Source organism: Globicephala melas, chromosome 1 (genome assembly GCF_963455315.2).
Source record: "Globicephala melas chromosome 1, mGloMel1.2, whole genome shotgun sequence".
NCBI lineage: Eukaryota > Metazoa > Chordata > Mammalia > Artiodactyla > Delphinidae > Globicephala > Globicephala melas.
In genome coordinates this window covers 85130464-85142908 of record NC_083314.1, presented here as the reverse complement: position 1 = coordinate 85142908, position 12445 = coordinate 85130464, and the positions used below count along the sequence as shown (strand labels likewise).

The window sequence follows — 12445 nt, the reverse complement described above, 5'->3', positions numbered from 1 at the left end:
TAGTGAGTTTCAGAATCATTGTCCAGGGCCATCTATCTTTGCTTTCCAGAAAACCCAAGGGAAATCCCCTAGCATTGGTGTTCTGGAATCTTCTTCAGGTTTGCCTATTCCTAGACATTAGGAATTGGCATATGGTAAATATTAAGCTCTTAGGATCAGATTGGCCTAAAGCTATGTAATACTGTCACCTAAAAGTGAGCTGTAAAGGGGTTAAAAACAGAATGCAGTACCTAGCCCTTCTCTCTGCCTAAGGAGGGGATCGGAGCTGCAGAGTTCTTGCATACAAGGCATACCTATTTTTTTTTAATTTATTAAGTCATTTATTTGTGCCTAGTTATGAAATAGCACAATAATAATTATGCCTACATTCAAATGCATCCAACTGACTCTATGGTAAATATTATTAACTTCTAGCCCTAAATTCTTTTGACTTAATTCTTCACATTTTCTTGCTCATGCATAGGCTCATTGCCTTACAACTTAGAAACTTGGAACAACTCTGCCTTGCTCTGAGTCAATGATACAATGAGGAGTCAGCATGGTTTGTGTAGAAACATCCTCTGGCCTTTGGAAGAAGGAAAGGGGTCTTTTATAAAAGTAAACTGGGTATCAAGGGAGAGTTTCAGAAAGGTATGCAAGACAGATCCTATCTGAGTAGTTTTTATGTTTATTTATTTATTTTTGTAAACTTATTTATTTTTTATTTTTATTTTTGGCTGCGTTGGGTCTTTGTTGCTGTGCCCGGGCTTTCTCTGGGTGCGGCGAGCGGGGGCTACTCTTCGTTGCGATGCACGGGCTTCTCATTGCAGTGGCTTCTCTTGTTGCGGAGCACAGGCTCTAGGCTCGCGGGCTTCAGTAGTTGTGGCACACGGGCTCAGTAGTGGTGGCTCGCAGGCTCTAGAGCGCAGGCTCATTAGTTGTGGCATGGGCTTAGTTGCTCCGCAGCATGCAGGATCTTCCCAGGCCAGGGCTTGAACCCGTGTTCCCTGCATTGGCAGGTGGATTCTTAACCACTGCGCCACCAGGGAAGTCCCTGGGTAGTTTTTAAAAGGAGTTTCCACGTTTCCTCAGTTTCTCACAGCAGATTGGAATGAATCGCCTTCAGTGCTCCCACCATGCTTTATAGAAATGTCGTCATTGTTGGCATTACTGGATTTCAGCCTCTTAATAGCAGGGCCCATCGCCAGCACCCAATACAATGAGGCTGCTCACTCTTTCGGGACCAAAAGCATCCCTGATTTAGTCCTGAACCCTCTGGCATCTGAGCCACTCTGGCCTGGAAGTGAACCATGTGCAGCTAGAAACAGCCCAGGCTGTACCAGGATGGGAGGTGGGTGGCCTTCAAATGAGACCATGGTTGTAATCTTAAGATGAAGCTCATATACTTAATGCACATGTCTCTCTGAATAGAAGGAAAGCAATCTTAGGACACCTATTTTGTGAATTTCTAGCTCAGTTCCAAGGAAGGGGATCCCACATTTAGATGCCCATTTGCACACCAAGAACAGGATTTAAACAGAAGTGTGAAAGAGGATCACGAAGTGGCATTGCTTTCTTCCAGGTCCTATATTTAATGCCTCTGTGCACTCGGACGCGCCATCAGTCATCCGGGGAGATCTCATCAAATTGTTTTGTATCATCACTGTTGAAGGAGCAGCCCTGGATCCAGGTACTTTTCTCCATCCTTCCCCTTCCCCGTATTTCTTTTTTGTAAGTGTTTCTCATATCATCACCACTATGTTACACAGATGTGGAGGTCAGGGATTGGATTGGCTGTTTATTCCCAAACTGCCTAGCTCGGCAGTATTCAGTAGGTGTTTAATGGATGCAACTATCTGTTTGACGATTTGGAAACACAACCAGACATTTGAATGTGTTCTCAGGGTGATCTAGTGGCCACTTCGGGGGCTGATTCAATCTCGTTTGCAGCCCACTGGCAGAGTCTGGCTCCCTCGCTTTTTGTCTTTCATTCATTCATCCATTCATTCAGCTGTTTAGTGAACTCCTATAAACAGGTGCTGTTCTAGTTGCCGGAAATAGAGGAGTGATCAAAATGCACCATGTCTGCCCTCATAGAGCTTGCAGCCTAGTTAAGGAGACAAACAAGAAAGAAATCACCATATGATATAATATCAGATAGCGATTAACACTCTGAAGAAATACAGAGCAGAGGAAATGAGTAGCCAGTAACCACGGGGAGCTATTGTAGTTTAAATTCTTAGGAAATCTTTGTAAATCTTTTCTTTGCAGAGAATACTAGTACTGCCAACAGGATACCTAACAGTTGTGGGCCAGCAGCCTTACACTTTTTCTCCTTGGCCCCCTTAGTACCCGGTGCTGTTCTTCTCACTCGTAGACCCTCAGGGTTTGAAAGAACATTAAATGCATGTAGGTGTGTCTCTGTTGCTGAGCAGGACTGTAGCCACCTCTGCCTTCTCCTAAAGCACCCGTGGATACCCTGACTCACCGCCTGGGGGATGCCCGTGCTCTGACCTTGGGTGTCTTTGTACTGCCCACCCCATCATAAGCAGAGCCGTGGCCTCACACAGATCTGTGCCTCAAAAAGGCCAAATTGTGCAGGGTTCACTAAGTTCTGTGCAGAGACCACGGGATGTGTGGCCCTGGGGTGGAAACTGGAAGCAGGTCTACATTCTGTGTTAAGGGCAGGCTGTCAGCAAAGTGAGGGTGGGCTGTATTGGATCTGGTGTGACCAACAGCAGAGGGGCTTGGGCCGCCACCCCCTGAGGTCTGGCTACTGCAGGGACTCCAGTTGAAGGTTCAGGTGCGGCTAGTTCAGGGTCAGCAAACCTTTTCTGTAAAGGGCCCAGGTAGAAAGTATTTTTGGCGCTGTGGGCCAGATGATCTCTACAGCAGCTACTGTACTCTGCTGTTGTAGAGAGAGAGCAGCCGAAGAGAGCAATGTAAACAGATGGGCCTGGCTGTGTTCCAGTGAAACTTTATTTACAAAAACAGGCGGTAGGCTGGATTGGACCTGCAGGCTGTAGTTTACTGACCCCTGGACGAGCTGATTGATACCGAAATTGACTCTCATAGGGGACTTGAACGTGGTTGAGCTTTAGAGGTAGGAAAAAGGAGAAGAGTTTGTGGAAGATGTAAGGAAAGGCAAAGAAAAACACTCATCCAAAACAACAGAGGGGTCAGCTCTGTCCTGGGGCTTAGGAAGGAGGAGCCTCTAGGTCTTGTTTGAGCCACCACATCTGTGGAGACTGCCGGGAGGGGGCGGTGGGCGGGGAGATCCTTTTCAAAAGTTGGAATAATGTAATACCATTTTTACCCTTAAAACTCATTTATAAAATTTTTTTTTAAATTTTAAAAGCTCATTTATAGAGATATACAAAAATAAATCATTTAAATGCTCTTTCTCAGGAAATTGATGGGTCACCAACTGTGCCCTTAATGTAAGTCTTTTCCTCCAGTGTAATTGCAGAAGCTATAGGTGGCTGTTATCTTGCAGATCACAATTTTCCAGAACTTTGCACTCTTAGACTGCATGGGTGGAAGATTCTGAATAATTAAGCACAGGTCGTAATTTCGTTTTTCCTCTCGCATCCTGTGGGCTGTGAAGGAATTCTCTTCCGGAAAGGACATGTGGCCCAAGTGGGCCGAGTGCCAAGGCAGGGGGAGGGGCAGGGGGAGACCACGGCCCTTTAGAGGTGGTGTCTTAGGTCAGGTTCCCTAGAAGCAAAGCCTGAGACAAGCGTGCGAGTGATTAATTGAAGATGTGCCCTCAGGAGGCAACAATGAGGGAGTGAGGGAGTCAGGATAGAGCAGGGAAGGAAGCCAGGCAGAGCTCTTCGAAACAAGTCTAACTCCCTGTGGGGAGCTCCAGAACATGGGTTGCACCACAGAGTGTGACCTCCTTGAGCTAAGGGACTGGGCTTTTATATCCCCGCCACCCCAATTTGTCAGTCATTATCCACAGTGAATGGCTGGGGAGGGGTAGTGTTTCTTCACCTCCAGGGGTGGCTCTCCAGGAGGTGGCTTCTGTCAGCTAAGGCCAGTCCTCTGGAGAAGGGTACCGGTGTGAGAGCTTAGCAGCCGGCACCTGCAGCATCTGGGGGCCCAGCGATCCAGCTGTTTGGGGCAGAGCACCACGAGCATCTGCTGCAGGCGGCAGTACCCTTCCTGTTACAGCATCTCTTAGTACAGACCGTGTATGTTGAACTGTGGCGGTAAGGATGTTCATGGCGGCCAACCATTATTGAGTGCTTCCTATATTCCAGGTGCCGTTCTAAGCATTTTATAAAGCTAACTAACTATGGGTGTTATTGTAATTTCCTTTTCCAGATAAGGAAACTAAGTCACAGGGAACTTAAGTGACTCACCCAGGTCACTAGGCTAACAAGAGCCAGTGCTGGGATTCTAGCCCGGGTAGCCTGACCCTGCAGCCTGGCCACCGCACTGTACGGCACAGCGGGACTGGGGTTAGAGTCTGGACACAAGTAATGGGGACACAGCTGTGACTCTTTGCCTTCAGTAACCACCCGGCGCCTGCAGGTGACAGCGACACTGAGCTAGTTTTCACTGAGGACCTGGGAGTGATCTGGGGGCCCACTCTGCCTGGGCACTGTGAGGGTGTGAGGACGTTGACCTCACTCCCTCTGCCCCCAGGGTGTTGGTCTTCTTGCAAGAGATGACCCTCACCCTCGGAACAATCAAATGTTGTGTTCAAGGGCCACGGCGGGTCGATGGGGAGGAAAAAATGATATTTTGGTGCCTCAGAGTAGAGGGCTGACATCACACATGTAGAGTTGAGATTTGCCTGTGGCCCTTAACATTTTTAGACTGAGTTGAAAAGGAATTACCATTTGAATAATTTTTTAGAAATTCTTGCTTTTGGGGAATTCCCTGGCTGTCCAGTGGTTAGGACTCCACGTTTCCACTGCAGGGTTCGATCCCTGGTTTGGGGAACTAAGATCCCGCAAGCCATGTGATGTGGCCCCCCCCAAAAATTCCTGCTTCTAGTTTTGCTTATATTCCTTTTTTAATATGTAAGGATCTGAATGTAATTTATTTGCCTTATAATATGCTTTTTGAGGTTATTAGTGTATTTTTACTAAATGGATGTTACTTTTTTTTTTTTTTGCGGTATGCGGGCCTTGCACTGTCGTTGGCCTCTTCCGTTGCGGAGCACAGGCTCCGGACGCACAGGCTCAGCGGCCATGGCTCACGGGCCCAGCCGCTCCACGGCATGCAGGACCCTCCCGGACCGGGGCACGAACCCGTGTCCCCTGCATCGGCAGGCGGACTCTCAACCACTGAGCCACCAGGGAAGCCCAGATGTTACTTTTTTTTTAACAAAAATTATGTTATTTAACATGTGTACAGAAAGCCCCGTCAAGCGATTTTAAGATAAAGCAGTGTTTGTGGCCTCCCAGTCCTTTCTTGCTTGCTGGGTGACTCTCAGACCTGACACAGCTGGTATCACTTGGTAGCAGTCAAAAGAAGAGGTCAGAGGTTTAGGATGTGCACTCTATTTCCACGTTCTATGAGAACTACCACTTGTGCCAAAGCCGTCTTTCTCTTATGCCCATATTAATTTATGTGAGGCTGTTAGAACCTTAATTTTGCAGAGTACTTTACGATTCCGCAGCATTACTCTCTGGGACTGTTAAACTGTGTTCAATTTTCTCAGCTTGACATTTTTTTCCTCTTGTTTTGAACTTAAGCACTTCAGGGGGAAAAAAAAATCACAGTGAACAATAAAATCTAAACTGTTTACAACTCTCCATTTTGTACGATTCACTTTATGTCCAGGTCATTCCTTATGACTTTCGTGTCCTTCCTGTCGTGGGTTCTTCTGCCTAAAATGCCAAAGGACCCTGCTTTCTTTGGGAGACAGAGCGTTCAATGTCACCACACACCACCAGCCTTTCATCCCGTGTTCTCTGGAGGAGACAGTTTGAGGCTGTGCTCCTTCAGCTGGGTAGGGGCAGTGGCGTGGTGAAGAGGGTGCATTCCGGAGCTAGACTCTTGGGTTAAGCCACGTGCTCTGTGACTTCCTTGCTGTGTGACCTCAGTTATTCGGTCCCGCCACAGAGCGGGAAGTGTGACAGTACCTTCATCATGGGGTGTTGTTGAGAGGATCTGGGGAGACCCAAGGCACGTAGGGCCGTGCTGGCCCACAGTCAGGTTACAGGCATGTTAGCCGTACTTGGTACTTGTGCCTGTGGCCCTGACCCCAGTGTTTTGGCTTGGTCATCCATAGACGACATGGCCTTTGACGTGACCTGGTTTGCGGTGCACTCCTTCGGCCTGGACAAGGCTCCCGTCCTCCTGTCGTCCCTGGATCGGAAGGGGATTGTGAACACGGCCCAGAGGGACTGGAAGAGCGACCTCAGCCTGGAGCGCGTGAGCGTGCTAGAGTTCTTGCTGCAAGTGCATGGCTCCGAGGACCAGGACTTTGGCAACTACTACTGTTCCGTGACTCCGTGGGTGAAGTCACCCACCGGTTCCTGGCAGAAGGAGGCAGAGATCCAGTCCAAGCCCATCTTTATAACTGTGAAGATGGATGGTAAGAATGACACGCAAATAACCCTCTTGGTGTTTGGGGAATGTCTTCTCTCCACGCTCTGCTGCCGCTGATGGGATCCAGGTTCCCACCCTTTGAGGAATGTGCCTGCTTTCTCTCTAGCCTGGCCCGGGCCTGTACCCAGAAAGAGCACACACAGCCCTTGCTGTTTTCCCAGCTTTGGTATCGTGTGTGCTGGAGCTACCACTGGGAAATGATTTTTAAGACTTACTGGAAAGATTTTCGATGCTTTCTCTAAATTCTGTACACACCCACTTCGCTGTGTCCTCGGGTTGGCACGGATACCACCAGGCAGGGGCAGAGACCAGATCAGGAGAGTGGGTCCAGGTCTCTAGGAGGGGCTGCAAGTGGGTTCCTGCCCCTCGTGTCCTCCTACTGGTTCTGCTTCTTGGTAAAGTGGGTTCCTCCTGGATGGGAGGGGGAGCTCCCAGCCTTGGCCTACACCGACCACCACAGTCAGCCTAAAGCGCCATGGTCAGCGGGCCCCCTTCCCACGCCTCTGCTCCCTGGCCTCTCAGAGTGTGGGCAGTTGTTCCTTGGTTAATGAGAAACATGTCTTCTCTGCAAAAAGTGTCAGAGTAAACGTTAACTGAAAACACTCATGGAGAGAATTCAAGTCCAGGTACCACCAAGGATTAAGTAGGAGCCTTTGAGTGTGTTCCCCTGATGCTGTGTCAGTTTGGCGGAGACTGGAATTGGAACCCCAGCTCTTCCACAGGTGACTTAGCCTTTCTAATCCTTCGTTTCCTCTCTTGTTAAATGGGATAATAATCTCTCCTGGGGCTGTTGTATTAAATGTCAGGCAAACAACCACAGTGCCAGCCTCCACCCAAGGCGTGCTGGTACTTTGGGGGACGGGGACGTGGGATTTGAGGGTGTGGGATCTAAACAGTGTTTGTACATTCCCGCAACTGAGTCATTTATACCATATTTGCCTCTTAGAAATGTCTTGCTTGCAGTCACTCCATATGAAAACCCAGATTTACTAAACAAGTAGGGAGTGATTATTCACTTTGCTAGATAATTTACTATAGTGTTACTTAAAATAGCTCCCCTAGTACACTTCAGTTATCTGATGCATAGAATTGATTTATGTATGGTTTTTTTAAGGATGCATCTGCTACCGAATGTGTGGTGCCCTTATACTGACTTTTAAAAATCAATCTCCTGCCAAAACCCTAAAAAGCAAGTTGACATTCAAAGACATTGAAGGAGAATCTTTTTTTTTTTTTTTTTTTCTGGCTTTCTGCTGCCTTCCCGCACAGAACTGGGTGGGGAGACATTTGCTCATTTTTTGGACACGTATGGCCGAGCTGCTCTTGTCTCAAGCACCATGCCAGGTGCCGGGTACAGGATGCATGAGGTCAGATCCCTGGTGGAGACGCCGTGGCGATGGAGAGGGGAGGCGGCGGTCTTCTCCGAGGCCCGCCTCGCATCACTGACCCGTTCCCTCTGGTCTTTCCCTCCCAGTGTTGAACGCCTTCAAGTACCCGCTGCTGATCGGCGTCGGCCTGTCCACGGTCATCGGGCTCCTGTCCTGCCTCATCGGGTACTGCAGCTCGCACTGGTGCTGTAAGAAGGAGGTCCAGGAGACCAGGCGGGAGCGCCGCCGGCTCATGTCCATGGAGATGGACTAGCCGGTGCCGGGAAAGGCCGGGATGCAGGGACGTTCGAGGAGCAGTTTGGGCGAGAAGAGGACAGTGATCTTTTAACGTGATGTGTGTTACACTAAAAACCAGTCCTCTCTAATCTCAGGTGGGACTCGGCGCTCTCTCTTTTCTGCATGTCAAGTTCTGAGCGCGGACATGTTTACCAGCACACGGCTCTTCTTCCCACAGCACTTTCTGATAGAACAATCGAGTGTGTGTTTTCCCGACGGCGGCTTTTTAATGGTTAACCTCTGTCTAATTTTTTTCTCCTACTGGTTTATAGATCTCTGGCTTGTGTGTGTTTCTACCTTTTGTTTCGAGGGGTTGTGGTGAGGAAGGGGTGAAGGCGTTCAGAGTTCTTTGTCTCGGGTGAGAACGGAAGGGCCGGCTTCTGAGTCGGAGGCACGTGCTGAGAGAGCTGCTAAAGGCGACCCTCCACCCCTGCCGAGGGACAACACAGACCAGTGCCGAAGGCTAATGTGTGGCTTTTACTACCCTCCCCCACCCCCTATTTTCAGGGGGTTTAGACCACATTTGAAATCTAAACCTGCAGTCCGTAACTTCCTATCGAGCCCAGATGCATTTTGTTCTGGTTGGGTTTTTTGCTTCTCTGCCCCCTTTCCATTTCTTTCGTATCTGCTTTATGTGCGAGTGCTGAAATGGCCCTGGAATTGAGAATTTGGCTCTCCACCAAGCACCTTATCTTGCCACCTTAGCCTTAAGAATGCGTATGAAGAAAAATGCACAGCCACCTCTGTCCAGGGCAGTAAGAAGGCCTGCAAGGAAGAGGAGGTTGGGGACAAGGAAAGGAACAGACAGTCACTTCCGTAGTTCGGAGGCCACCATGCCTCAGGGGGCCCTGGGGATTGCAGAAGGGGGATCCTGGGAGTTAGATGTCTGGAGCTCGTGCCCGGAGGGTCAGTGGTGCCAGGGGTGTGTCAGGCGGAAGAAGCCACTTCTATTCTCTGTCCCGCCCTTTGTGAGAGGCAAAGGCCTTGTGCGTCTGCAGGGGGAACCACGGACACCCCACATCCTTCGTGGGCTGAGTGGGCTCCTTAATGTGGAGGTGAATTGCTGCTTGCAAGACTGACTTCACGGAATCAGAAATTACCTGGAAGAACCGTGCATTTTCTATGACCTTTTCAGTCCTTCAAGTCGTTTTAAAATCCCCTGCAGGGGGTTAGTGAGAAAGGGTATACTTTGTGGTATGTTTGCTTTCCTATGAGGAACACAAAGGAAACCCAGCAATTTATATTGCCATGTGAACAGCCTACAAAGTAGATCTGAGAACAGTCCGTTTCGCCTGATCACTCATACCAGAAGGACAACGGACCCAAAGAGATCTTCCGCCCCCCCGAAGTGTCTGCCCCTGCACAGCGCTGGCTTTTCAGAAGCATCTCAGTGGGGTTTCCTGAGGCTCACTGGTGACTCACGCCCCACATTGCAATCCTCTGTGCTTTTATCCTGGCTCTGAAGGATCTAATACTGCTCTGTCTTCCAAAGGGGAAAAAGATCCATTTGTTTTGAGCAATAAAGTAATACAAAATGATGGCCATTCATGTGCAGCTCTTTGTCACAATGGGCCAGACAGCCAACTCCTCGGGCTCACCATCTTCCTTCCCCTCCACTTCCCTCCCTCTGTCACCCACGATTCGTTCTGCACTTATCATCAAGTCACCCCCAGGAGGCAAGTTTCCACCGAATTTTTTCCTTTTGGTTTTGCCCACAGAGGGGACCACTCACGTGATAGAAACTAGATTTTGCACTAATGGTAGCAGCACAAGTGAATTCCAGGCCTAGCATCTGTGGCGGGAACACGGGCAGCAGGTCCGCCCCACCAGAGCACGGATGACTAGAGGAAGGGATGGAGGCCTTGATAGCACTAGATTTGGGTGTTTCCTGCATGTCATTTCCTAACTGGGCCACTCCAGAGGAGGTGGGTCACAGGTGATTGTGCAAACAGGAAATAGAAACAGGTGCTGTGTTAGGAACAGCCAGTGCCCTTTGAGCCCTTGCAGTTATCATGCCTCCTAAAAGAAGATTCAGGATTGTTGTAGTACAGGCCCTTGGTAGGAGGAAAGGGTACTTGGCTTTGGACGTGACCAGGTGGCCCCAGGTGTACGTAAAACCACGGATGGGCCACAACTGACACTTATTGGCGGGAAAGGTAACACGTGCTCACACACTGTACCTTTTCCTTTCAGACTGCTGTTGCAGTTCAAGGCTGGGGTTGTGAAGGCATTGACCGCCCCCCTAGCCCCACCCTCTGTCCACTGAGCTGGTACAAAGTGGGGAGAAATCCCAGGGCATTGTACCAAGGGCCTCCTTCCTTCCAGGGGCATAAACTGGCTGGAATGTGTGTCCCGTTCAAAGTGCGAGACGTACTCGGTTGTTGTACCAAATAGGGCCCCCTAAATGCTCTTCTGGAAAAGGTTCCTGCCAGAAGCACTGGTATGAATGGAAGGACGCAGCCACGATTCACACAGATGAAATTGCACCGCTTAACACAAACGATAAAAAGTTTGGCTTTTTTTAATTTTCTAATCATAAACATATCCCCAGAAGGAGCCTAAGCTATGTTCCGATAGAAGCCTCAAAATTACTTTCAGTTGTTTACTTTATAATGTTTACATACACTTTTCACTTTTTTAAAAAAAGAAAATCCAAGCTCTGACTTTTGAACAACTTTTCAGGTTTTTCATGGGACGGTGGAACTCTGACTCACCAACTGGATTTAAATCTTAATTTAGAAGTTTATTTATGTGTGTGTTTTCTCCCCTCCTATCCACGTGGCTTTCCCTAAGATCCTCGTTAAGGTGGCCCCTCCTGCCCAGACCCTTGTCTGTTTTCCCTGGTGGCTCTTGCTTCTTGCTTTGCAGACTGCCTGCAGCCATGATTTTGTCACTGACATCTGTGAGCCAAAGACTGAGCCTCTCTAGCAGGAAAAATAAGCAATACTACACAACTTGCTACTTTCAGAAACTTTTTTTAGCTTCACCGATGACAACAGAGGAAGAAGGGAACTATAGGATTTGGGTAAGTTCTCCTCCGCTGTTTGACCAAATTCTCAGTGATAAATATTGTGTGCAGATAACTAGGAGAAAAAAGTTGACTTTCTTTCTTTTTTAGTGTGGCACATACGGATCTGCTGAATTTTACGTAGACAAAGAAAGGGTCCTGTGTATTTTTGTCCATATCCAATGTTATATGAACTAATTGTATTGTTTTATACTGTGACCACAAAATATTATGCAATGCACCATTTGTTTTTTATTTCATTAAACGAAGTTTAATTTAAATTGAAGTTGTGTGAGGCACTTGATCTCCGCCTCTGTTACCCTTTTATCTCCTCCGCATGAAGGACTGTGACTGAATTCCCGTTGCAACTCGGGCACCTTCTGATCTCTTGGAATCCTATGAAAACATTGTAGATATTCCAAAGAGAAAAGAAGAAATGGATTTAACAGGATCAGTATTGAGATTCCCACCAAGTGGAAAGGTGAGGGCTAGGATCCTGTCGCTGATGGATGGTCTCTTGGTCTTTCTGTGAATTCCCATGACCTTATAGGACTCCTGTCAGGAAAGAGAGAAGTTAGAGGTTGTTCCTCTCTGCAGATGAGGAAACGCACCCAAGTTCTGTGACCATATCGTGCCTGGGACAGAACGGCTTTTCTGACTCGTGACCCGGTCTGCAGCCAAACTAGGCCAGAAGGTGCTAGTCCCCGTATTATATAAAAACAGTGCTTTTTCCCCAGGCCGCTGGCTTCAGGGACTTGCACAGGAGGAAGTGCCGGGACCCCCACCTCCCTGCTGGCCCCTGGAGCAGCCGCTCAGCCTCGGCTGGGCTTCCCCATGTGTGTCCCGGGCAGGGACCACCTCACTCGTGTGGTCTTCAGGGGCTGGGTCTGTGTCCCGGTTACTAACCTTGGCCCTGATCCAGGCATGATAGAAGCGACTGGCGGTGTATAAATGCACCGTTAACGTTCTGCCGGGAGAATAGCCCGACACTACACACTTCTCCATGAAGATGGAGGACTCTGTTCACATCAAAAGGCTGACACAGTCAGAGCTGGTCTTTAGCAGTCACATACCTATTGCTGAGCCCGTTCCCGCCTCGGTTTATATTAAAAGTAAAACAGAAATTTGCTTGTACACCTCCTGTGGCCTAGGCATTGTGCTAAGCACAGAAAACCTGCCACTTATGTCCTTTCCTAGAGGCCTTCGCACCTGCTGTTTGCTCGTT

At 48.7% G+C, this 12445-nt stretch overlaps 1 protein-coding gene across 1 annotated transcript in view; it reads left to right on the top strand.

The window, feature by feature from the left end:
* The window catches only part of PTGFRN (prostaglandin F2 receptor inhibitor), an 85788-nt gene extending 74270 nt beyond the window's left edge, over window positions 1-11518 (top strand). The window contains exons 7-9 of the mRNA XM_030869171.3: window positions 1562-1669; window positions 6230-6535; window positions 8024-11518. Of these exons, the coding sequence (XP_030725031.1) occupies window positions 1562-1669; window positions 6230-6535; window positions 8024-8190 (581 nt within the window). The 3' untranslated portion in view covers window positions 8191-11518. The remainder of the gene's footprint in view (window positions 1-1561; window positions 1670-6229; window positions 6536-8023) is intronic.
* The last annotated feature ends 927 nt before the right edge of the window (window positions 11519-12445 follow it).